General features: G+C 39.8%; 1 protein-coding gene across 1 annotated transcript; it reads left to right on the forward strand.

Annotated features, from left to right (window-relative positions):
* The first annotated feature begins 540 nt into the window (after positions 1-540).
* On the forward strand, positions 541-27,598 carry LOC127474606 (uncharacterized). The gene is made up of 2 exons (XM_051795617.1): positions 541-1,348; positions 27,295-27,598. Exon 1 carries the CDS (start codon positions 565-567, stop codon positions 1,102-1,104), a length of 540 nt encoding a protein of 179 aa, XP_051651577.1. The 5' UTR covers positions 541-564; the 3' UTR covers positions 1,105-1,348; positions 27,295-27,598.

Here is a 27,598-nt window from a genome sequence, read left to right on the forward strand (position 1 = left end):
AGCTAATAATGGTTCCTTTCTGCCATTGTAAGGTAGGGTTAATAGCTTGTCAGAGTTGCTATGAAATGAAAGCTGCGTGCTAGAGTTGTACAATGAGAAGCATCAAACTGTATGACATGGAAGGGTGTGAATCACTGCAGAAATATGGTACTAGCATTTGGTGTCGACAGGAAGGTGGGCTGGACTTCAGAGAATCTGAATTCTGGCCTGTGCTTTGCCTATGACAGTTTATGGTCTGGAATGGGACACTCTGCTTGTTACCTCGTGTACAAATAACACCAAATTGTTATTCGCTTATTGCTTGTACACCAAGGAACTTAAAAAAACCCCACACCCTTATGCAAATGATGATTAGTGCAGTTTCCCGACCCTGGGCACTCCTGGAGGTCGTGTTTCACGTGGAATGCCCTCTCCAGCTGCTCCCCCAGAGCCACCCCCGCGCCTCCAAACCACAGAAACTCCGTGTGCCCAAACGCACCGACTCGTGCGGGGTTTTGTCCCGGAGACAACCCTTGACTCCTGCAACTCTCTACTTCATTTCAATTTGCTCAGCATCGTTTGGCAATGGGGGAATGCCATTTCTGGGATTCCAGCTGCTCTCGCCTAGGAAGGAACAGCAGGTCCCGATACCGAGAAGTCTCGCTGCTCTGCCCGCCTCCGCGCGCCAGCCGCTGCTTTCTGTGGAAAGAATGGGGCTCTGGCTGTCACCGCAGCGCAGCCACAGGAACCCCTTTCCCCAGTGACACCGCTCCCGTCACGGAAACCAAATCAGCCAGGAAACGGCCTGATGGTGAGATCGGGAACCGCGGCCGGGAACCGCCTCCGCCCCCCGGCCTTGCCGAGCCGCGGCCCTCGGGCGCCCCCTGCGGGGAGGCGGCGGCGGCCGCCCCGGCGGGGCCCCTGCTCCCGGCCCGGGCCAGCGCCGCGCTCGGGGCACCGGGCGGGCCCCGTCGCCACCCCGCTGTGTCCCTGCCTGTGAACAGCTGCGGGGGGCGAGGGGGAATGGCTGAACGTGTGCCCTCCCTCCCCGGCTATACCATCAATGGGGCATGGCTGAACGCGTGCCCTCCCTCCCCGGCTATACCATCAATGGGGCATGGCTGAACGTGTGCCCTCCCTCCCCGGCTATACCATCAACTAGCCAAGAAGATCGAACAGAAAGTATCCCTAAGTCTCTCGGTGTTGAGCTGGGATTTACGCTTCCTAGGGGTTGTTAAACGGAGTGGAGCTGTGTGAAAGGACTGTGGCAGCGTTCCCTGCACGTTCGAACACTGCAGAACAGGCTGACAGTGCCCAGGGGATGCCCCTGAGGTCTGTCACGACAGGGCCTGACTCCTGAGAAAAACAAGTAGTTTCCATGCTAGGCTTTCCAATAACTATCAGCCACAGCAGGCTGCCTCAGTGGTGATAAGGAAGGGCAATGTGAGCACACTTGTGAAGCCCTGGACAGACAGAGGGAGAAAACTTTGGTGGTGGAATTTTTGTCTGCACTGTGAGCCAGGCAGGTCCCCCCTGCACTTGGACAGCCAGGGGCTGACAGGCTGGATGGCAGTGCTGCCAACAGGACCTGGGATACAACAAAAATTATTAATAGAGACCCTTTTGCAAGGATGGCCCACAACATCCCAGACTCCACGGGGCAGTAGCAGCAGCAGATTGAGGGAGGTGATCCTTCTCCCCCTCCTTGACTCAACTCAAGTTGTGGTGAGACCACAACTGGAGTGCTCTGTCCAGGCCAGGGCTCTGCAGGGCAAGAAGGGCATGGACATACTGCAGTGAGTCCTGCAAAGGATCACTGAGATGAGAAGATTAAAGGATTAGAGATGTGCAAGTAGAAGCTGAGAGACATGGGATTGTTTAGGCTGCAGAAGAGAAAGCTCAAGGGGCTATTATCACTGTGTTCAAATATCTGATCGATGACAGTAAATAGGATGGACCCACACTCTGCTAAGTGGAATCCAGTGAAAGAACAATAGGGAATTGGCACAAACTGAAATTGAGAAATCCCATTCAAACATAAGGAAAACTTTTCTACTGTGAGGATGGTCAAACAGGTACATGCTGCCGGGACAGTCTGCAAATTCTCTGTCCTTGCAGATTTTCAAAACCCAGCTGGACACCATCCAAGGAACCTGCTCTAGGAGACTGCTCTTTAGGCAGAGACGTTGGACTGCATGGTCTCCAGAGGTCACTGCCAACTTCTTTTTAAAATAAATGTAAAGAAGAAAAAGATAGCGGGAGATGAGAAGATTTTCCTTGCTCCCTGGATCCTAAAGACTGAAACAAATAAGATGGTGTGGTTTTTTTCCCCTTTTGTTGTTGAATTGAGTTAGGTGAAAACATGAAGTTGTATGGGAAGGGCATTGGTAAACATAATACTTCTATTATTACTCAGTCAAAAGGATTGCAACCCTCAAATGGGGATTTTTTTTTTTGCTGGCCTATAAATCCGTTGGGAATAACCTTGTGTTTTGGCTGACTGCCTTTTTCAGCAGGGAGATTAGCAATAGTTTCGTTTGTCATCTTCAGGCAGGTATAAGCCACCTTCACCATTGAAATAGTATGTGTGGGCTTGTTCACTGCAACCTTTTAGAAATTTAACTGTGTATTTTCACAGCCACAGAAATGAAAACTAAGTCTTAAACTGTAGGTATGGACTTGGATTTAGAACATCTAGCAATAAAGAGTGCAGCAATTTGCTTCTGCAGTCCAAATGTCTAAATGGATGCTCCCTGAAGTTAACTGTAATATAGCAATCAGGCTCTCTCTGTCAAACTATACAGCATAAGATCCTTATCCAAGAAAAACCTCAGCTTCAGGTTTTGGGTAACTGTTAATCCTCATCATAACTTTTCCATAAATACTGTGTAGCTAGTAAATACTAGCTACAGGCTTGACTTTTGATCCTGTCTATCTTTCAGGAGAAGTCCTGAAAGGCATATATATGATCCGTAATATATATGGTCTATATGATTTACCTAGGAACTGCATTGGCCAAATCCTGATGTTACTCCCCATTCCTATGTCTAACCATGAAAACACTTCAGAACCTTTACTTTCATGTTTGGATTCAAGCAAATCTAGGAACTTGAAGGAGAATTTAGTCAAAATGTCAGTGAAAGAAAGTGTCTTGCTCAACAATCTGTGTTTTCACCTCAGAAGTTGCTGTGGACTGATGCTGTCTACTTAGGAAACCATACTTTTTACCTTCTCATAGTCTGTAAAATGTTGGCCCATATTAGACCACGTTGCAGTAGAAGTTGCAATGATCCTGTGTCAGTGCAACAGGAAGCATATGCTTCGTTTCTGGGTTGTGCAGACTTGTGTTTTAGAAAGCCAGTCTTCTGAAGGTTTTGCTGTCTTCTTGGACAGTTTACATACTGAAGATGAACTTTGCCCTGGGATGCATGATGAGCCAGCTGATTGCTTATGAGTAACATAAGGAACATAGAAGAGGTAGGAGGGCCAGGCCATTCCTCTAAATCCTGGAGGAGCAAAGACACTGCCTAGGTGTGCAGGAAATGAGGAAAAGTGAAAGTTCACCTGAAGTTGAATCAACCAAGGGATGTGAAGAACATTAGGTGAATTAATGTAGGGCAAAACAACCTGAAATTATAATTTTTCATAAGGGACATATTCAAACAGAAAAAGTGCACTTTCTTCAAGGCAAGTAACTTCTTTCACGTGTGAATTCACAATTGCTTGAAGATTAGATTGCTCCCAGTCTCCTATTTGTGTGTAATGAATTCAGAATTTTTATTTTTGTAGCACACCAATGTTGTGGCACAAAATATTTATTCTGCATGTAACAACCAACAACGTAGCAAAATTTCCAAGTGTGATTTTCCTGTTTGCATGTCTACCTTCTGTCATATTGCTTTTATTCACTTATCACTTTGTAGACAAAATATACAATTCTAGAAAATGAGAAAATTACCTTGTGAGATCTGAAACTTCTGAGAGAAAACTTAGTGATTTTTTTTTTCAAAGCCAACACTGAGAACTTTGGACCACAAGTGGAGTGAAAAGTGCAGATGTTTAAGAAATAATTTTTTTCCTAGAAGTAGCACTTTTCATTGTATTTGCACAAATTTGATGAAAAAATACCATTATTCAGATAAAGATATTCTGTTCTTTCCTGTGGCATAATGCTGTTATGACAGGATATGCTGTCTCTTTAGAAACTGATTGGAGATTGCTCAGTCTCTACGGCCCTTCAACCTTTTAACTTTGTTTCCTAGCACAGAGTTCAGACAGCCAGCTGGAAGTTCACCTATGTGACGTGAATTTTATGCTCAGACCAGGGCCAGGACCAGAATAATATCTTTGATCACTGGATGCAGGCAGTGAGATACCAGAGTTATATCTGTGAGAACTGGAAGAAAAGAACAAATCCCAACAGGGACTGTAATTTAGGCAGGCCCTTTTAGAGCTCTTTATTATTCAGTGTAGGATTGCTCTATTTCTATCTCATCATCCAGAATGAAATATGGGTGTGGATGTTGAGCAAACCATTCACAACAAATCTGAGGCATACCAACTGGCATGAAGTGCATGAAAAAGTAGGATCTACTGAATCCCATCTTTGTCAGAGTGACTATGTTTCAGCTGTTGAGTTGCAGTGGAATGATCATGAATTTGACTGAGATTCCTGAAGTCCTCACAGGCTGCCCGCACAAAACTTGCAGATGGAAACATATGATCTGAGAACTCAAATGAATGACAACTTGGTTTCCAGACAGTTCCTGGTTGTACCTGTAGGCTTTTCATTGTCAGGGACTGACTGAAGAGCCATCTGATAAGTTCTAGAAAAATCATGAGAAAGACACATGTGGTTTGGATTTTTTTTTTTAAATTTTAGCTTTTTAAATAAAGATTTCTTCTTCCCCTATATATAAAATATTTATTTATTCATGGTCTTTTTTCCATTGCCCTGAGACTTTAATGCTTTTCAGGAGCTGTATTTTAGTCCAACTTTGCATATTGAGAAGGCTCAATAAATTAAGATCTTTGTGTCTGAGACAATTTGGCCTTTTCCTTCAGCTATTAGATTCTTCAACAGAACTAATTTCTGTTCTAATTTTTTTTTTTTTTTTTTAGTTTGCCTAGTTTGGTATTGGACCACTTACCATGAATCAAACAGACCACAGAATGAAATAACTACAAATTTAAAAAGCTGAAAATGTTACTGAAATTCACTGTTTGTCTGACTTTTCTGTATTTTCAACTGTAGAGAACTATAGAAGGAAACCTAGAGAGAGAAAAGCTGAGACTCAGGTAGAGAAAAGGTGGAAATGGTTTTTGCCTGATTCTCCCTAAGTTACTTCTTAAACTAAAATGCTTTAAGAGTTTGTTTAAACAGAAAGTTGATTGCGCATGTCTGAAACACATTTTCAGATCAAGAAGCTTAAATTAGAATTTGTGGGAATTACAAAATTATCTAACGATATTCTTAAACATACAGATGTTAGACTGATGAACTATTTTGGAACACGTCTGTTGGACTTGGGTACCAAAAATGTTTAGACTCTCAGATATAGTCCCTCTCCTGGATTTTTTCAAAAATACTTGAAATTGGTAGGATTATTCCCCAGAATCAGAGCATTCCACAACTCTACTCTGTCCAATTCCCTAAATATGTATGTACACTTGTAACTCCATTCCTAAGAAACTTGGAAATATTTGGGTGTATTATTGAGCAAGGCCAGTGGAAGTAAATATTCATACCTTCAATAAGAATAAAGTTTCTATAAAATACATATTGCTGAATGTCTCATTCTGCTTTCCAAAATGCATTACTCTTGAAGCCAATAAGATTAGGGTAAAGCTGGAAGATAGTTCCCTCTTAAAAAAGATTAAAAAAATAGAATTATCTCTTGCTTGCAGCCTGTGAAGGAATTTTTATAGGTGTTAAAACACATACCCCTTTTGAAGGTCGGAGCAATGTGTATTACACATATTTATAGTTAAAATACCTCAGATCTGTATTTTAAATAAGTAGTTCTGATCTTATAGTGCCAGCAAGTTGTAGATTTGCCTTGAATTGTATCTTGGTTTGGATATGAGAATTGGGCTACAGATCTAGAGTTGATGACAGTATATAGTTTTATAGCCAGTTTTATAGCTGGCTGTCTGTTTTGCATGACAGGGATTTTAGTACTGTTCTGATATTTCATATACTCATTTAGTGGGAAGACCAACATTAACGCTTCAAATGTGGAGCAGTACAGTAAAATGAAGGCACAAAGGCCTTCCTAATTGTCAACAAGCCCACTAGATGTCCCTCCAGCTCTTTGTGATGATAACACGGGGCTGCTTTACTCAGACCAAATGGATCTAAGATGAAGAGCACTGTATTTTATGTCCCATATCTTGCATATGTAGCTCTTCTTGGGTTTCTACAGAAGTTACGAATGCAGTTTTAGGAGGTGACAGTAGGTATCTTCCTTCCCTATGTGTACACATGTGATTTTGATCTGTCAAATCATTTTTGTTCCATTCAAATGGAAAGAAAGTTCAATCTCACTGCTTGGAGAGTGGGCAGATATAACAGTGGGATGGAAAAATGAATGTATTTGTAGGTTTTGCCTAGATTTCTACAGGAAAAAGAAAATTTATATCAGTCTAAACATTTCTACTTTGCGGGTGAGGACTAATCTGGGGAGCAATCTAACCTGGCAGTCTAGTTAGGTGGTCCTATCAGCTGTTCAGTCTTACTATGAAAGTGGCCAGCTCAGAAACCTCAGAAAAGTTAAGACACTTTTTCACTACACCCTGAAACATGAAGATTAATCTCCTCTGAAAATCTGTTAGCTCTGTTCCATATTATCTGCTGCTACCTCTGAACGTGTAGTCTTCTTCTCAAGCTTGCTGATGTCCTGATGCTTGTGACATCTGGAAATGCAGTTCCAGAGTTTGAGTAAATATTATGTGAGATGATATTCTGTTTTGATTGAATATCCTTACTTCTCTGGTTTGACACAGAGGAAATGAATCTCTCAGTCTTGTTCTTGGTATTTTTTTTTAATCCCACAGCCTCTTATTCACCTGCTTCCCAAGGAAAATAATCCTCATATTTTTATGATTTCTATCAATATACCTACTCTTTCTTGTCACATTTTCCTTGAATTTTCTACCTCAGTTTCTCTATGTTATGTTTTCCATGGTGAGGTGACTAGGGTGGCATGAATTTCTTTAGATGACAAAACCACAGGAGATGTTGGCAAGTTAATATACTAGAAATGTTAGATGTAGGCAAAATAAATTACTTAAGATACAGAAAAAAATAGCCCTTTGTGTAACTTCATCTGCAGCACTACTCACATAAGGATTACACAGACTGATTGTTATTTTTAATAGAGATAAAATTGTGTTGAAGATAAAGGCTATTGCTTTATAATTAGGAGGTGCTTTTGTTATTAAATTTAATGTGACCATTCCATTATCTTCTGCTTGCTGTGCATTTCGCACATCTCCTGTACAGTAGCGTAGCAGTTGTATCTAGATAGAGTTAATAGAGAGTAAGTGCTCTGTAGAAACCTTTGCTAGATGGCAGGGATGTAAATAGTATAGGGCAGACTCTTCCATTTTAATCTTCTGCTGTAGGTTTGTGCAGTAATCTCAGACAAGAGGTGCTTGTTTATGTGATGTGGTAACTAAAAACAAGGAGAGCTCAGACCAAAACCCTGGTGGTTCAGAGCTATATGAACAGTGCTGTTTAGAAGCAGAGCAATAGTTTGTCAGATCCTCTTGATTCCTTCTGCTCCAGCTGTGATCACCATAGCCCAGTTATGAAATATAGAAATATTGAGCTTAAGATATGGGTGAAACATGGTGGAAAGAATTATTTTCTTTGCGGGGACATGCCAGCTGCCTTCAACATATCTAGTAATGACAGTGAGTTGGAGTTTGGATGGTGGGAAAGAGAGTATACAAGGAGGCAGCAGCGTTGCTGTGAAGATTTACGTTGGTAAATCAGACCAATGACAGCTCTGGCACAGAAAAGCATAATTTCAAGCCCTTATCAATAAAATGGTTTAAACTCGATCCAAAACATAAGGTGGTAACACTACATCTGTATTAAAAGCAAAGATCAGGTTTTATTTTTTTCTGTTGAGAATTAGACCCAAATTATGTAAGACATTTTTCTCTGACCAGACACATAGCAAGTTTAGAAAACCGTACGTTAATTCGCTGTGGGAAAAATACTCCCAATTATGTGTAAAAAAAAAAAAAATCCCTATGCTTTTAGGATTTCCTGGAGTAAGCAGAAGTGGTGAAGCTGCTGTTATTGTCCTGTATGAGCCTATGTTAATATCAGACTGCGTTGCTGTGGAGTTTCTTAAGGCCTATCAATAACGAGGGATCTGGTGATCCCTCATATCCCCTTGACACCTCCCTCTTGGTCCTTCTAGACTGCTTTGATCCTTTGCACCTGCTGTTTTAATTACTGTTCCTGTGGTATTGCCTGTCATGGATAGGAAGAAATTAAAAACACATTCTCCCCTTTCTCTTCTGTTTAGCTTTTCTTCTAACCCCTGTCTCCTCTTTTCTGCTATGATAATGCAAAAACAGACAAAGAAAGGAAGATTAGGGAGGTTGATGGGAAATTCCTTTCCTCGTTCTGTTTCCCTTTCTGAATGAATAACATGTGCCTGGACTGGTCCTCTAACTCCTATTAATCCTGAGGCTGTCACTTTATGTCTGTCTCTTACTCAACCACCAAACTCTGTTTTTCTCTCCAGTTCCTCTGTTTGCAAGCTGCTTGTTTTAGAGATTATTAAATAGTAAGGATCATTATTTGTTGGTTAGTTAGCCATATCTGTCAAAGGAGTCTTCAGAAGGGCAATACTTAAATTCTTTGCTGATTAAGTTAATAGTTCATATTTTTACAAGTTGGCAATGTTGAAAGTCTACATTAAATAGTAACACTTGCATCAAATTTTTCAGTGTGGGTCAGGAATGCAAACTTATGCACTTGTACTACATTGAGGGTGCTGTTTGCCATCTCAGACTCATAAACATAGATGCATAAACTTCTGACCTTGCCTTACTTTGTAAGAGAAGCTGTGCTGCTGATCCTTGCTTGGACAGGTGGTCATCATTTATCATGTAAAAAGAAGCATCGAGCTAGGTAGGATTCATTGAGTAAAATTCTCCAAGGTGGTTACCACAGAGAAATAAATAACTTTTATTTACTTAGAAAATAGCTTTTACTAAATCCCTGCCTGTTTGCAAGTCTTCCTTTCAAAACATAAGGCAGAGAACAAATCAACCAAGATAATAACATAGATAACATAGATAACATAGATCTTTTCCTGCTGAACAAAAATGTCCTGTTTTGGATTGACTGACAAAAATAATATATTCTTTTCCTTATTTAATAATATTTAAAAAAACTAAGTAACATTATTGTGATAATGGGCAGTCAAGAGATAAACCATATTTCTTAAATACTCTTTTGTAGTTCAGACAATCAAAACAGATAGATAATCATGTCAATAAAGCCAAGCAAGAACAATTGTAATTGTTTTAGATGGAAATATTTCCACAGTGAAAATTTCAATAAGATTTTTCTGTATGTCTCTTTGTTTTCTTTATCTTTTAGGAAGTCTACTGTTTGAGAAGTCAACTCCATATAGTAATTCACAGCAACTACAATTTTAGTTCTTTGAAAGATATACATTCACAATCGCCAAAATTCTCCTAAAATATGTCTATTTGAAGTGGTTTGTACAGGCCCAAAAGATATTCATGTATAGGCTGTTAATGATTTCAGATTGCAAACCTGCAATCTAGTGAATATAAATCTGATACAGGGCTATCACAAGGCGCTGGTTCCCTCTGATGACAATATTTTAAATAACACAACTGTGAAAAGCTCACTTGTCAAGAATAAGTCTAAGTCCCATCTTGGAAAACATGGAGAAAACAGATTGCATCTAGGTTGTGTTTTTGGGATTGCCTGTATGTGGAAATTTAATTTGTGTTATGAATTTCACATTGCGGTTATACTCATGATTACTTGGTGTGGTTTCTTAGGGATACAGCTTGGTGAGACTGTATGCACTCAGCTTTCAGCAAAAAGGACAGGCTCATATTTTAATAAAGGGGAATTCTCAACCCATAACCTAATTACCTTGTCAAGAGGATGAGAGAAGCCATTTGAACATCTAGGTTTATTTTCCCTCTTCATTCTCCCATTCCTTTTTGTTTGTTAATTCTGAGCAGAAAAAAATGCATGCCTGGAAGTGAGCCTAAACCTCTCCTCACTGCTCTTGGAGAACTTGTCAACCTGAGTTTTTAATGATCCATTTCTTGTCTTTAATAAATTATCAGAAAAAAGAATCTACAGTTTGACTTGTCATAGCTTGCATGTGACAAGTAAGGGTTTATAGTATAGTTGGTGACACTATTAATAAGTTATCTGCTTTAGGAACAACCTTAGATTGTGTAATAAAATATGCCAGTTTCTTAAAAATAACTTCAAGAAAAGTTTCTCCACTCTTCTCTGGCCTGAATTATCTTCTCTTCACAGTAGAATCTGTGCACATTAATGGATAATTGCTGCAGGCAGTCCTGGGCATCAAGTGAGTGTCTTGACTATGTCTAACTACATTGGGGTAAGTTGTAAGCAACCTCCTTCTCCCATTCTCTGTAGGCAGAAAACCCATGCAGGGAAGGAGGAGGGTTCTGACATGTTCCCATAGCTCCCTCAGGGCAGAAGATTGGGTTAATGGTGATTGTGACACTCTCTTCTCAAATTCAGGAAAAATGTGTGCCAGTAGGTTTACTTGTGGTAAAATACATATTGACCTTTGCTCTTCTGCACGCTACTCTACCACCTACACTTTACACTAATGGGAGTTTAAATTAGAAGTGTGGGGCATCTCCCAGGATGAACTGGTACTGCTGCCCCTTACGGAGTGATGAAAATGACAGTACCAATTATGTAGGAACAGATCACCTTTACCCTGATTTAATCAGATCAAAAGCCAGCTCTTCACAATTTTATGTATGAGCGTGGTATTAGCAGAAGCTCTATTACTCTGGTTATTAATGGGCATAAAGGATGTTTATTGAAAGATGTAGTTCATTGAACACTCTCTGAACTGAGTTTCTCAGAAGTCAAAGATTTGTCTTCTGTGCTGAATGTCATGGAAAACACTTTCCATTTTAGTCATCCTATTTACTATGTGCTGCTTCTCAAATCTGTCATCATGCTGTTGTTCTTCCGTCGTGTTTTCATCCTTTTCTCTCTGTACATTAGGTTATTTTGATCCAGGCTTTTATTTTCTTTCAGTTGGGTAATTACTAGAGCTGACTTCACTCCTTTTATGCCCATGCTGAATTTGCCTCATTTCTATTTAGCTTTTCAATTCATATGTCAGCAGAGATCTCTAGTTACAATAGCTTCATATTTCCTGGAAGTTCTGCGTCACGGGGCCACATTTATGCCCGGTGTATTTTCCATTGACACAGAAATTACAACAAGAGTGAGTCATCTTTATGTTTATCTGGTCTTATTTTTTTCCTCAGACATTGTTAATTTATATTAATCATGTAATATTTGAATTATATTAAATCAATTTATGTTGTTTTGGAGACTTGGCAAAGACAAGAACAATGAAATAAAATTATGAAAGTCACAGATCTAGGCTAGACCTGTTACTTTCACGTAATGTATGTAGTACTCATGGTAAGTATTAAACCTTATTGCAGTCTATTTTTCACTGTCTTGAGAAAAAGAAATGTAGGATGGGAGAACAGATTTTAGAGATAATCTTGCATTTTAGAGTTCAAAAGCTACAGATATCTCTGACTCCTATACAGAACAAAAAGATCACTAGCAATCAACTAGCTTTAAAGTGATGCACACAAAATTGTATAGAACAACCATTCTGCGATCTGATATGGTTGCTTAATATGGAGTTAAATGATGAAGCTTTTCATTGTGTTTGTTAATAATGTTAGAAAACTAAACATAGAAATAGGTAAAAATATGACCAAAGTTGCAAAATATTTAAATCTAGTTGCTTCTTCCTCAGCTGCTTGCCAGCAATTGTAAGAGACAAGCATAAGAAAAATGAGTTTTTCTTGTTCTCGGTTCAGTACCTGTCTTTACTCTGTTCCCAAGTAGCTGATAAGGAAATAGGCTACCTCTCTGTGGTACCTTCAGTGAGTCTGTGGGTATGTTCCCTGCACCACTGACATAGCAGAAGGAGCTGTAAGAGGAAAGAAGAGTTTCTGAAGCTGTTTTGTTGTTTTTCCCCTGAACTGAGAGGCAGAAGTTTTTATATACTCCTTGCCAGCTGGCCAATATACCAGCACATGGTGGGGGGATCTGGGTGTGAGACCCTTCCCTGCACAGCGTGTCCCCAGTCAGTGAAGGCAAAGGAATTCAGGAAGGTAATCTGGATTTTATCTGGATCATCATGATGACAAACACTGTTGTTTAACACTACACTAAGGTTGAATTTCAACCCACCATGAGGAGTCTTTTCTTTGGTGCCTTGCAGGGAGCACTCTCAAAGTAAAAACAAGTTGTAGAAGGTAATTGATTGATGAAAGAGGAAATTTTCACGTGTTAATAAAATATATTCTGTAAATTTTCCTTCACACATCTGCTCCTCAGTCATGCATATTGCATGGCACCCAGTTGTTTCTTTTGAAGTCTATTTAGATTTGAGAGTAATAGATGGAGCAGCCTCTATTTACTGAAGGAGAAATTATGATATCTCTGGAGCCTGCTTTCTGCATTTTAAACTCACTCTGAATCTGTTTCTGCCTCAGTCCTGTATCAGAACTGTGAACTAGGGAGCAGAAATGAGCCATTACTTCTGTCTTTGGCACTCCAGTGTTGTGATGGGCTGGAAAATGACTCTTTTAGCTTTTGCATCAAAGTGAATTAGATTGGAGGCAGGATAAATAGTCATGTGGATACTGTAGTGTGCCAATAGGTCTTTGTGGAAAGGTAGCTGACAAAATGGGTCCCAAACTATCCCAAACTGTGAGGCAGCAAAGTAAGAGATGCAAGGAGAGCTGGAGAGGGAAGCAAGGTGAGAGCCTTTTTAATGCATGTCTTCAGTTTTCTTCATGCATGTATTTTCATAGAAGTAAAACTTGAATCACCTAATCCTTGCATGCTCCCTGTTTTTAACCTGTAAATGAAAACAGGAAAAATAGTTTGGGGGTTTATTTTAATTTTCAATATTATCAGCAAATTTAATCCTAAATTAACTAAAATATTGTGTCCTAAAGAAAAACACAAGCTTTGACAGCTGTATTTTTGGAAATTTGTGGTAAAAACAAGAAGTGAAAAACATTATTCACTGAACAGCCAGACAGAAATATTACTCTTTTCTTACTGCTCCCTACCTAGTCATTCTGGGCTGTAATTTTTGAAGATGTGAGAAACCCAGATTCAATTTTCTTGCAATTTAAGATTTGAACCCATATCTCACAACAGAGTTCACCAATCAATATTGCATGTGTTACTCCAGAGTGGATTTCTCTCAAGTACTCTTCCTAATGGTGTTAATCATTGTGTAGAATACTAAACTTTTTGTGGAGAAGGTGTAGGAATTTTGCTGTCTTGCCTATTATTTTCTGCTTTACACTGATGGATATTTCATGTAAAGTGGAACTACTGCAGTAGGAGAGACTAACAACAACACTCAAGCATACCTTAAAGTAGTTAAAATTCTCACCTGGGAGGTGGGAGACAAGAGTGTAGCTGACTCTAGGAAGTGGAGGGGTCCTGTATCCTTGCAAATAAGCTTAACTCCAAGTATCTTTTATCTTTCAGATACTCTGAAGCTGTACTGTTAGTGTGTGTGTGATATAAGGAGGAAGTGCTTATTATTTATTTCCTCCAATCTGCATCCTCTTGTATTGCAAGTACAAGAGCCCAAATACTTTCCGTGTTGGTTCCTTCAAGGCTGTTCACCTCTGAGAGAGCTAGAGTGAAAGATGTAAAACCTCACTGTGAAAACTATAGCCTGCACTCCCTAAAGCCTTTAGGAAACAGACACAAGTGGCCGTCACAACTTTCTGGTAGCAACCAAACATGAGTGAACAAGCTGTTTTAAAGTAATATCTCACTCAGCCTTAGCAGGTCCTGCAGGCATGGCATCATCAGCACCTCAACATCATAGACTGATGAGAGATCAAGTACAATTGGCAGGAATACTTACTGTTTTGAATGATAAATAATTATAATGGAGTGGTAGGAAAAAAAAGCAAAATCTTAAAACTACAAAGACAAATGGGGGCTTTTGTACATAAATGTGCCTTGTAGTTATTCATCTCCCAGTAGGTGATCTTGAGCAAATTTAGACCGAGTACTGTCTTTGTTCACTGCTTTAATAGCTACGAACCTTCCTTAAAGGAAAGATGCTTTTACTTTTATCATCTTATCAACTTCATGTGAAACAGAACCTGGGTGTCAAAAACAGCCTTCTCTCTCAAGGTGCTTTACAAAGTAGGAGCTCTGTAAAGACTGTGCACTGTCATACAAGCAAATGTAATGGGCAGGTGTGTTTGACAATAAATTTCCCACAGTGTTTTGTCTAAAAGCCTGGAAGAGCTGTCCAGCTGTGCTGTGTAATCTTGTTACATTTTTTTTTAATGTCAAAAAGTCAGTCCAACAGAACTAGGGTGTGATGAAAAGAAATAGTTCTTATATAGGTCCAAGTGGACCTCTCACTTATCAGGCTGTTGCTAAACAATGGCAACTTGGATTGCATGCAGATGGTTTCCATGTAATGGTACTCCACATGGAACTTTGTGTGGTTCTGACACGGGAATACCATTTTCAACATGAATTAATATATAAAAAACTGTTCATAGGTTGATTAAAGATTTATATCTTGCCAAACAAGTTCTCCGGTGTTTTCAGCTATTATTGACACAATGATGGCAGTTCCCAAATGCAAGTATTCCTCCACATCAGCTCAAATAAATAATACTTAGCTGTTGATTAAATTTTTAAAACTCAATTTTAGTTTAAAAATGCAGACATCATGAAAGATAATGCTTGTTTTTAAACAACTGAAAAGGCAGGAGAGGATTGAAAGTACAGTTTTTCTCAGACTTAATTTGAAGTAGCTGGCTGATTAGGGTAGTGCATTTAATTTCAGAGTAATATTTTTGTTTTTCTTGCGGGTTTTGGAACAACATGCCCATATTGTGATAAATATTTCTTGCTTCTCTCTTTCAAACAGAGATTCAATGCACAGCATGAGCAAATATGAATTTCATATTTGTAGAAACATGATAAGTATTTCAAAATTCAGCCCAAATATAATCAAATCTATTCCTTGTTGGAAAGAGAGCCCATAATTAATCTACTAAAGCTTTTCACCACAGACGATCACAATTGTTTTCATTTCTTTCAGGAGCATATAATTGGAACTATGTTGCATTTTAAACTATGGATAAAACCTCATGGTGTGCGTTTTACTTCAAGAAGACAGGTTTATTGCCAGATTCAAGAGTGTGCCTTCTCAGAGACACGTCTTTGTAGGGAACACAGGTTCTTTTATGAAAAACTAGGGACCCACGTTCTTTCAGATTTGCATTCCAATGACAGCGTCTAGCTGTATATTCTGAGAAACATGAATCCTGGCTTTCTTGGCTCTCTAACTAGGTGTAATTATGTTAGAGTTTTCTCGGAAGTTTTGAAACTTCTGTCTGTGCTACTGGGATTCTTAAATTTCCATGGACTTTCTTTAAATAAGGCACAGCTTTCACTGCATCTAGAGATAAATAGTGACCTTGTAGCAGAGTGCAGCTTTCCCTACCTTTGGGTTTTTGTGATCAGCCTAACCAGATTAATTCTAACTGTGACTCTGAGACTTTTCCTAAAGGACCTGGAGCCTCCCAGCACAGAGAGGATGATGACACAGTTTAGTGATATTTTTCAATCTTTTCTTTCCTTGAGAGATCTGTATTACTGATCTAGGAAGCATTCCTTGCTTAACATGTTTGCCATCAGCTGTGAGTTCACAGCACCTTATTATCCATTTCTAGTACTGCAGTTGTTCTCTGGACTTAGTGGCTTTATTAGGACAGTTTCTCATGGCTTGTGATTCAGTTACATTCCTACTGATGCTCAAAGGTGATTAAGCTATTCCCTTCCAAAGCACACAGCCAATAGGTGATAGCCCCTGCTGCTGATACTGCAATTTTACACAGTAATAGTTCCATGCAAAAGCAGCTGTACTAGGAAGGAATGACAAAACCTCATGTTCTTTCAGAGCACGCGTACAACAGGTTTGTACTGTTAGGGCCCTCCTTCATCTCTTCCTTTAGACTTACAAATCATGAATTCTGTTCTTTATGGAACAACTGTTTGAACAGTAGGGTTGGGGTGTGTACTCACATTGTTGTAGTCCCAGGCTTGGTTTTGAGGACAGTCTTTAGAGAAAGCAGAGCATCTGGGAAATGCCTTGGATCCAATTTTTCTACTTGGGGTATGTACAGTAAGACCACAGCTCACTCAACGGCATTTATTTGACAATGAAGTGGATTTCTAAGCCACAGTTGGCAAACATACGCCATCGTATTAGAAACTCTTTGAGATGCTGGGCTTCAGGTGAGCATCGTTTCTTCTCCCATGCAGAGAGGAATTCTCACCCTTATGCTGTTGCAATGCCATGCCCCTCTTGTATTGGTAACTGACTTGCTCTTTTATGTTTGCTTATGGGAACAATGCAGATTCCAGGAAAGTTGGATTGTTCATGCAGTTTCAGACAGCATTCATGTTATGCTGGAGGAAGATCCCTCTACTTTTGGGAGAGGTGGGATCCTACTTATTAGCTTTTTCTACTCACTCATGTAGATATTTTCCTCATTATTTATCGTCTGTATTTCTCTGTAGTGCTGCAAGATATATACGGTCTGAGGTTTACCCTTACCAATAGTCAACTATTTCCCTGCCCCAAAGAATGAAGGATGTCTCTATCTGTACTTTATCAGAGTAAATGTGTGCTCTATTGTAGTGGGTTGACCCTGGCCAGATGCCAGGTATCCACTAAAGCCACTCTTTCACTCTCCCTCTGCAACTGGACAGAGGAGATAAAAAAAAAAACCCCGAAGGATTCATGAGTAGAGATAAGAGCTGGGAGAGGTTGGTTACTGATTACCTTCACAGGCAAAAGAGACTCAAAGTGGGGATAGTAATTAAATTTATTACTAACAGGATAAGAGACAAAGAGTGAGAAATAAAGTAACCTTAAAAGTATCTTCTCCCCACCCTTTCTTCCATGTTCTTCCTCCCCCCCCCCCAGCGGTACAGGGGGATGAGGAATGGGGGTTCTGGTCAGTTGTTGTTTCTGCCGCTGCTCAGGGAGAGGAGTCCTTTTCCTGCTCCTGTGGGGTCCCTCCCATGGGAGACAGTCCTTGATGAACCTCTCCGATGTGAGTCCACCCCACAGGCAACAATTCTTCCCAAACTGCTGTCCCATGGGTCACTCCTCCATGGGGTGCAGTCCTTCACGAATGAGCTGTAGCGACGTAGGTCCCCCAAAGGGGCCACAAGTCCTACCCAGGAAAAACCTGCTCCAGCATGGGCTTCCCTCTCCACAGGCTGCAGGTCTCTGGCAGGACCCTGCTCTATCTTGGGCCACCCATGGAGTAACAGCCTCCTTCATGCATCCACCTGCTCCAGCATGGGCTTCTCCATGGGCTGCAGGTGGGTCTCTGCACCCCGATGGTCCTCCATGGGCTGCAGGGGCACAGCTGCTCCACCATGGGCTGCACCACGGGCTGCAGGAGCCACAGCTCTGGCACCTGGAGCACCTCCTGCCCCTCCTTCTGCACTGACCTTGGTGTCTAACTTGTTGTTCCCATGTTCTCACTCCTCTCTTCCCTGGCTGGAATTCTTTCTGCACCACAACCATCTGTTCTTAAATATGTTATCACAGAGGTGTTACTATTACTCCTCATTGGCTTGGCCTTGGCCAGCGGCAGGAAGTCCGTCCTGTAGCCGGCTGGCATTGGCTCCACCGGACAGGGGGAGCTTCTAGCAGCTTCTAACAGAAGCCATTCCTGTAGCCTTCCCTGCTACCAAAACCCAGCCACAGAAACCCACTACATCTATATATGCCCTAAATATTCCACTTGCAGTAATGTGTAATGCCTCTTTTCCACAGGGAAATGTAATCCAAGCCATGGTCCTGCTGAAACTAAATGTTGCTCTGCAGCCCAGCGTCTTAATCTATGCATTCAGACTCTAATTACATGAACTATTATCTCTCAGGTAATAGTATATCATAAGACCAGAGTGAGTGTTCCTGGATATTCAGTTTTGATTTAGCTCACAGGTTGTAACTTCTTGCAAAATATGAACTGGGTTCAGGTTCCTGGGAGCTGATACTGTTGTGGACCTGGGTTCACAGGTGCTCTGATTCCACTGAAGATAGCAGGGGTCATATCATACTTCTTTTCTTGTTTTGTTACGAGCATTCCAATGATATTCTTATTCAGAACACATATCTAATTTCAAGCAAGCTCTGCTAGTCTAGTGCCATTAGACATATTGTTTGCACAGTTGGTAGAATTTCGAGGGTGTTGAAAGTAACAAGTGGACTCACTTGTATCTTTAAATTGCCAGGCTAACACAACCGTGCAATCAGTTTTTCCTATGACATTGCCATTCTCAGCCAGCTTTGTTGAAAGTATGTAGTTTCAACATGTGAAGCATTGAGAACTTCAATTATTCTCTATCACATTTACAGTAAGAGATCACCATTCGTGTTTACAGCAACTGAAAGAATTCAGTGTACGGTGAATTGCAATCATTGAAGTCAAATAGAGTTTTCTGTCTACCTGAGTAGCAACAGCACTTTCAGCAGACAGAAGGATTGGCTGTGGGACTTAAAATATCCCAGGAGAAAAGAAAGATAAAATATAGAGGAGATCATGGGGAAGGAGCAACAGCATTCAGTGAGCATTTGAAAAGTGTCCAAGGACTAGTCTCACTCCCCAGAATAATAGTCTGTTTCTACTGCTGTGTTTCCTTCATCTGTTACAGAGGAGATAGTGAGGAAATTTTTAACCAATTGTATCTTTTGTTTGCATTTAGCTTTTGTCTTATTTTGTAATTTCTTTATTGTAGGAATTGCATTGGCCATCTGTTATGGGTCTCCAGAGGAAGGATCAAAAATCTTCTGTCTTCCAGTGTGAGAAGAGCATGGGGGACAGTGGAAATACTGAATGTTCTCTTTACAGTGCAGTTCCTGCACTTGCAAGACACAGTCTATCTTTCGACATACAGTTTTCAAAGGCTTTAAGCCAACTAGCTGAGAATGTCACTGGCATGGTTACACAAAGGAATTGAGAACTGGTCATCTGCAAAACAACCTTAACATATATATATTTTTAAACAAGTTCACTCATCTCTCTAAATGCCAAAAATTACATGATTTTTGCAGTGCCTTGGGAAACTCAGCTGCCTTTCCAGCTTATTGTTATTTCTTATCTCTTCTTTGGTCACCAAAAAGGCTGAGAAATCATACTGCATCCTTTAGAAAAAGCCTTATTTAGGGGATAGAAATGCAAATCCGGCCTGCGGGGAAACTCTTTTTTTTTCAGCATCCTTTGGGGCTGACTCATGGTTTAGCTTTTGTTTTTCCTCAATGAATGACATCCACACAGAGCAATCCCTCTAAGCAATCTTATTCCACTTGCTTTGATTAATTTGACCTGCGCAAGTGTGTTATACAAAGCTTCATATAGAGCAAGAATTTTCTATCCTAAAAACTTCTTATCGGTGAAGGACCCAGAACGAATGCGAGCCAGAACAAAAACTACTTTTGTTCTGAAATTTCAAGGGAATAGATTTGAGTAAGAATATGCTTCTAAATGTTCAGTCTCACTGCAGCTGACCTATGTTACAGCTTGCTGTCCACAGCCTTTGCATTCCATAAAAATATTAGAATATGTTGGGGCTCCTGTGGCCTAACTTCCTATTATAAATCATAGAGTCATTTAGGTTGGAAAAGACCTCTAAGATCATCAAATCCCAACTGTTAACTGAGCACTGCCAAGTCCACCACTAAACCATGTCTCCATATCTACACATTTTTTAAAGTTTCAGGTGTGATTCAAACAATTTCCAGGGCAATCCTGTTCCATTGCTTGGCCGCCCTTTTGGTAAAGAAATTTTGCCTAATTATCTCACACTGAAACCTTTGGTTGTCTGAACTGCTTTATGCACAAGGTATTTATATATCGAGAAGGATACAGTGGCATCTCTCTTATCACAGCAGAGAAGTCTGCTTCATTGGACAGAATAATTAGTGTTACTGTGGATGCTTTTACAGATAAATCAGATGAAAGTTCAATGTTGAAACCACAATCCTGTGAGTCACTAACAAATAGCTGACACCTGCTTGAATATGTGGGTTCTGCATGCCTTTGCTTTTAGTTCCACAAACCTTTTCTTATTTCCCTGCAAAAGACAAATTTCCAGCTCTTATATATTTCCCTTTGCCTGTATACCTTCTCGATTAATAGTGTTGTGCTTATTTCAAACAGGAGGCTTCTGCTTGTGTATCAGCTCTTAGAAAAAGGAAGGTGTAATTGCCAAAAGGAGTCTTTTGGCATAGTGGCTATTTAATATATTCACCAATTAATGAGAAATGATCACAGTTAAAATCTTCTTTTATGAACTTAGGAATTGAAAATATTTACAGGCATCCCTGTATAAATCACCTGAGTTGTTTGCAGGTATGGTATGTAAAGGGTCTGGATCCACTGCTGCTCCAGCTGCTGTGCATCCATTTTTGTCAAAACCAGAGCTGATTCCCAAAACAATTTCTGAAACAAGTAGTAGATAGAAAAACTGTTTTCTTTTATAAATATGTAACTTCCCACCTGCAATATCTGCGTATGTTGTAAAACAGCAGGTCACACTTAAGGATGGAGTATTTGCATAATTGAAAGAGATGGTATTGATTAATGAAGTCCACCTGATAAGACCTGTTATAAAAATCAACTTTTATTTGATCATCATGACCAATCTTTGTGAACGAAGATTTGGGAAAGGTCTTTACCCTTCGAGCCTGCGCAGTGGATTTTTTAGGTGAGACACAGTGTGCGCTGAACTGAGTCCACCCTTTAATCCTGAGGTTCATCTGCCAGGGCCGAGCAAGCTCGGACGGTGGCAGCGAGGTCCTCAGGACGTAGGTTTGTTTAGAGTGACCTTCTCTTACAGGGCTGACGAACTCCATCTGCCCGGAGAAGTTCCCTGACTGGGAGTCGAACCCGGGCCGCGGTGGTGAGAGTGCTGCATCCTAACCACTAGACCACCAGGGGGCCCCCACTTTTATTTACTTATTTGTTTATTAACAGATATTATATTTTTATCATCTATGGACCTTTCAAATGACCGTCAAGAAAAATTTAAAGCACAAACACAAAGGTATGCCATTTCCAAGATTCCAAGATCTGTTGGTTTGAATGAGTGCACCAAATATTTCCTGAAAAAGAGTATTTATAACTCTGATTATGTATTAAATTAAGAAACAACCAAAAATCAAGCTCAACATTGATTCAACTAAAATCACTGTTACACATTTATATCAGAGTTTTGGATTTTAGTGGTCTGCTTGCCTGACTTTTTTTTCTTAAGTTGATGTTTCCACGAAGAAAGACATTTCTAGCCACTGAATATAGTTTTAAAAATAATAATAATAGCAACAATATCAATAATAGTAATAATAAATGAAATCATCAGTCAATTTTTGAAGGAAACTATAGAGTCTGTGAAAGTGTAAAACCACTTCTTTATAGGGTAAATGGGTGTTAGGTCAGAATGTCAAAGCAGAAATGTTTGAAAGTGCACTTTTCCCTTCTTTAATTCAGCACTGATATATGCTTAGTCTTTTATTCCATATACTTTATACTGATGACACTTCACGAAGTCATTCTAGTTCTCCCTGGGAATGTAAAATTATAGATTATTTCACATGTATTAAGCTTAGAAGAATGAATTTAAATAAATGAGACAGTAATGTGGAGTATCTTGACAATAGTTTCTCCAAATATTTTAAGATGAACTGTAGGTTTAGGCTGCACAGATTCCATCCTGAGATAAATAAATTTCATAGAAATTTCACAAAATATTCTGAATTGAAGGGACCCACAAGGTTCATTGAGTCCAACTCTTAATTGAATTGTCCATAGAGGAGTTGATCCCATGACCTTGGTATTATTAACACCATGTTCCTGAAAGAGAATCTGTGTACCTATTTCTCAGAAAAGTTTGTATTTGTTGGGAAATTTTTAGACTAGTGATGATACGTTGACTAAAGAGGGTGACTATTTTATGTTGTTGAGTAAAGAGAAAAAATAGAAAAATTTGATTTGCAAATTACATGCTGGACCCAATTTACCAGTGTGTAGTCTCTGTTCCTATTGTTTGTGCATCATATTGTTCACCAAGTTTTAAGAGAAGAAAAAGTATTTTAATTTTAAATTGACCCTTCCTGAAACAAGCCACTCTGTTTGCCTTAAAATAATTTTTATGTAGACAAACACTCAAACTCTAAATATCTGGATTGGCGTTTATGTTTTCCCATTGCATACAAATAATTGTTTTTAAGATTTTCTTCATATTAATAATGTTTAATAGGGCATATGTTTGTCTATTGTGAATGTTAATTGATGGCAGAGTTCAATTTTTCTGTCATTCATGGGGTTTGTCAAGGACAGACAGGAAAAACTAAGAGCTGAGAGACTGCAAAAGGTGTTTTAGCTGAGGAAACATTGTCTTCCATCACAGCAGGCTTTCTAGTGTATTAGAAAAAAGTTATTATACTCTCTTCAACATTTTTAGTAATTTGAAACAGTGACACTCTTGCTACAAATGTGTACTGTACAATGTTGCTGATGGACTAACATTAAAGCCCCCCCTCCCTCTTTTTTTTTTTTTTTTTAATTCTGAGGTTTTAAGTCTATACTCCTACAATATTTGGGTAATATCTGAAAGTTCATGGAACACTTCATAGATGGGTAATGCTCTTGAAAATGGAGCTTTGATGGGCTGGGTACTACTGTTATTCAACAGGACTGAAAAGTCTCAAGAACTGGCTGCTTTCTGCATTTTCGGGTCACCAGAAGGAAAATAGCTGAGTCAGAAGAGAGCTTCTGCTGTCTTCAACCCCTTAAAAGAGGAATCTTTTGAATCAGAAAGAAATACATGAATTTACTTGTTTCTCTAGGAGAACAAGAAAGGGCCCAGAACCTGGGGAAAATCAGTTCCCATACTCTTCTGCAAAATGAAGTTCAAATTATGCTGCTGTTACTTCATTCTTGTTTCCTCTCTCTTACAGTTGCAGATCCGAAAAGCGAGAATTGAAGAACTCTCTTGGACCTACATGTCTCCCCAGGCAGCAGAGGCAGGAAGGCCTGAGGAACAGTAGTGTTAGGTAGACCTGCCCAGGGTTAGTGGAACTGTGTAGGGTAGCCCCATTGGTATAGGAAGGAGAGGGAGCATGCTGGGGGGCCAAAGGCAGATGTTGGACCTGTGAAGAAACCAGGGCTGGAGAGCAGGGCTTGTATCCCATTTGGTAAATCTTACATTCACTCACAAGTTTAAACTGCAAGTTGAAAAGTTTCTGGTGGATGTCTTTGGATTAGGCAATAATGAAATACTGTTCCAGTCTACGAAATAATTGCTCTGAACTATTTACTATCTGGTTTACAGAAGGAAAAATCCCAACCCAAACCACTCAGTTTTCCATCAGCATGTCACTTGTTTTTTGTTTTGTTTTGTTTGTTTTTTGGGCAGCTGTGTGGTTTCTGAGGCATTCTGGGAGAGCAAGTGTCAACACTCTGTGGAAAATTTATGTCCATTTAAAACAAGGTTTGTTGGATATATGTGCACATATACTATCACTCCAAATCTGCATGTGTTGCTTTTCCATGCAAAATTCATGTTCTTGTGCAGTGCTTCCAATTTCAATGTATCATGTGTTGTACCTTTGTATTTTGAAACTCCATAGCTGCTGTTATCTGATTTTTATACAATGGAGACTCTGGGCAGCTAGGCATGTGGGATTGGCAGCAATTTTTCGTTAACATTTCTTGAAGGAGTTTGCATAGCTATGTAGCCTTGAAGAACTGATTCTGGCTTTTCCCCTCCTTTGAGCAGTTATATATACTCACCACCCTGCCCAGGGCTCCATTTTAGCCCCTGTGGCTCCCCCCTCCCTGGCCATGGGCCAGGACACTGTTCCAGCCCCCTGGGGCCATCATCCCCTGCCTCAGTGACTCTGCTGGTCTCCAGCTCCCCACAGCCCTGCCCTGCCCAGCCAAAGGCCCTGCTGAGCTGGGCCCACCCATGGGCCTCTGCTCCCAGGGAGATGCCTGATGCCTGGGGCTGAGGCTGCTCCCACCTGTCCAGCTCCTGGCTGGGGTGGGACATGCATTGGCTGTGGGGCCCTGCTTGAATGGATCTCCTGGGGAGCCCTCACCACTGTCAGTGCCTGACCCCACAGGACCCACCAGCATTTGAGGTCAATGTGAATGTTTAATAACAACATATTAATTGGAAAAAAATAAAATCCAAGTAGATAACTTAAACATTTCCCAGGAGACCTTTTCTTCCAATCCGAAACTCACATTCATAAAACTTTTGTTGTCTCTGGAAATTTGTATTAAATTCAATAGTGTAAAATGAGTTATGAGTCAACCTCCACACTCTGAATCATCAAAATAATTCTGTGTTATTATCAGATGTTAAAACCGACATCTTGTTCAAGTAGGAAGAGTAATGCAAGTTTAAGGAATCCTTGTGACTCAGTGGTGTGTGTAGGAAGCATCCCAATGTTGTGTAATGGGAAGAACAGCCTGGAATCGATCCTGCCAGTTTCTCCTGGGGAAAACCGCCAGAGACTTGAGCTGTTAAGTCAATGTTGCATTTTAGTGAAATTTTTGGCACATCTAATGCTTAAAGTCCCCTGAAGGGAAAATATTGTAGATCCATCTGGTAGTTCTAGAAGTGAGGTTGGGAAGGAGGTTGTTGCTTCTAGCATTTCTTGGGAACTGAGGAGAGGTACTGCTTCCTATCCTGTGGGGTTGACCCTAGGGAAGTGTGACTGGGAGCTGCCACCTGGTTGCTCACTGTGAGGGGCTGTTTACTGCGACTGCCGGGGCTGGCACGGAATGCTGGACATGAGCAGGGATGCAAGGGTACTACATGGAACCACTGCATGGACACTTGTGTCAATGGGTAGTGTAATAGGTGAAAAGAACCATGAGTAGATAAGATACAGGCCAGGTGGTTTGTGAGACGTGTGTTTCAATATGGGGCAATATGTCATGAAATTCATGACTGTGCGTAAGCAAGAAAGGAAGCAGTTGACAAAATGTTTATACTGAAAATAAAATTTTACTTCAAAGACTGCTTGTAGGCATCAGTCAGTTAGGGAAAACAGTTTTTTTACTTGCCATATGAATTTCTGAAGTCATGTTTCAAAGATGCTTTCAGGGTACTTGCACTTCGGAAATGTAGCCAAATAAACTTCTGCAATATCTATTGCATACATTTAATAACAATGCTGTTACCACTTCAGATTGTTGCATGCTATAACATTAATTTCATAACATAATATGTGTTTGTGCATATCTGGGCTTGATTTTTGGCTTTGATAAGGTCTTGGCTTCTCACTTGGGCAGTCCAGGGAAGTGAGCTGGATCTGCCACAGTTTGTTTTTTGTATCTCCCTGTCTTCTTTACTGATGCTTCTGTGAAATTCTCCTGTTTGAAGAAATAAAATGTTTAGTTAATTTTTTTTTCCAGACAATGGGGTACAGTTATTTAGGAATGGGCTTTCTCTGTGGTGATACTTGTCCCATTTCTGCTGACTGCACAGCTTGGGCTGAAGTTACAGAATGATCATTTGTCTGATAAAGATAATTTGATGAAGTGCACTGTTGGTCTTATGATAAGCAGCATGTTTGATGTTTCTAGTTTTCATAATTGATTCAGCTAAGAATTTGTTTTGATATAATAGGTAATGACTCTTTAAGGAATTAGGAAGAAAATGTAGTAGGCTATAATAGTAGCTTAGAACCTTTTCTGCATGTAGATCAGGGTCATTTTTAACTATATGCACTAATAACACTTTAAAGAGCTCTTACTTTAAGCAGACATCTCGATTGGTTATATAAGACCACAGTTGTTAGATATTTTATTCAGTCTCTAAAATGTAATGTCTTTTTGGAGCTGGTGTCATTGTTAGCACATATTTTGACTTCTCATTGCAAAATAATTATCTGAGCTCTTGAAAGTCTTTTCTGTGGAACAGTTGAACTTCAGACTACTTTGAATTCCCAGTGTGCAGTCATATGTACCAGTATTACATGCAATTACATAATTTAAGACTGTGCAGAAAAGTGCAACTTTAGAAAAGTTTGGAAGTGAACTTTCCACTAGAGCTGAATGAATATTGCAAAAAAACTTCCACAAATATTTCAATCTTTCAGTAATTTCACAATCTCACTTTTTTGTAATGTCTTAAATATTTCCTTTGAATCCTCAAAAAACGTGTGGAAGATCAATTTGTTTGTAGGCACTTAGAAAATAGTCCAGTTATCTCAACTGAATTCTGAATTAATTATTCTACACTAAATACCATTCTCTTAAAATGGTGTGGAGTTTGTGGCTGAGGCTGTTGCAATCAAAGAGTTCAAAACTTTTTTTAAATTAAAAGGGTTTTTCCTCAAGAAACTGTATACAGTCTATAAATTAGAAAAAGAAAGGGATAAATAATAAAAAACCGTCAGTTTCCTCATTTTTGTGATGTTTCTAAACAACTGTCAATTCTATAAAACTTCATGGGACTGACTATCTGACAAGCCAGGAGAAGAATGGTTACTTTAGATAATGTATAAAACAGACAGCTTGTCTTCCATATCCTCAGTTTCTATGAGATTGGAAAAAGCACAGTGGTGCATATTTACAATATTTACAAATATTTTTCTCAATATTAAGGGAGCTGGATGTTCTCTGCACTTTCTTCCTGTAGTCAGTGCAGGAACTGAGCAAGAGAGAATCAGCTCTAGGGGAAGTTTAGATCAAGGAATCTCTTTTTGCCCACCTTGGAAACAGCCATCTTTCTATTCCTGTTGGCTGTGAGAGTAGTTCATTAAATTAGGTGCCTAAAATTGGAGACTGTTATTAATCCCCATGTATGTACATCTTTGTGCATTTCATGGGTTGTAGCCTATGTAGAATTATCACTTCTCTATTGGGTTCTCTCTCTGCTATTTAACTTTCCTGCAGGATTCCACTGCAAGGAAACAAAAGCACTTCTGTCCCTCCCATATTTGGACCCAGAAACAATCCCACTTCTGTTAACTCCTGATTATGGAACTGGACCAGCTCAGCTACATTTCTCTCCTTCCAGAGTATGCAACCAAATAGTTCTACTAAAAGTAGAGGTGAGTTAGTTAGTGAAACAAAAAATCACTTTAAAGAGAAGATTTTATAATATTAAGTGCATATTTTTCTCCCATAAAAATTCTTTCTCCCCATCAAAAGCTAATTTGAATGGGATTCTGCTTCAAGGATAAAGGAAAGGAGCAGA

This window comes from Manacus candei, unplaced genomic scaffold, assembly GCF_025592945.1.
Source record: "Manacus candei isolate 608988 ecotype Guabito, Panama unplaced genomic scaffold, ASM2559294v1 h1tg000043l, whole genome shotgun sequence".
In the NCBI taxonomy this organism is placed as follows: domain Eukaryota; kingdom Metazoa; phylum Chordata; class Aves; order Passeriformes; family Pipridae; genus Manacus; species Manacus candei.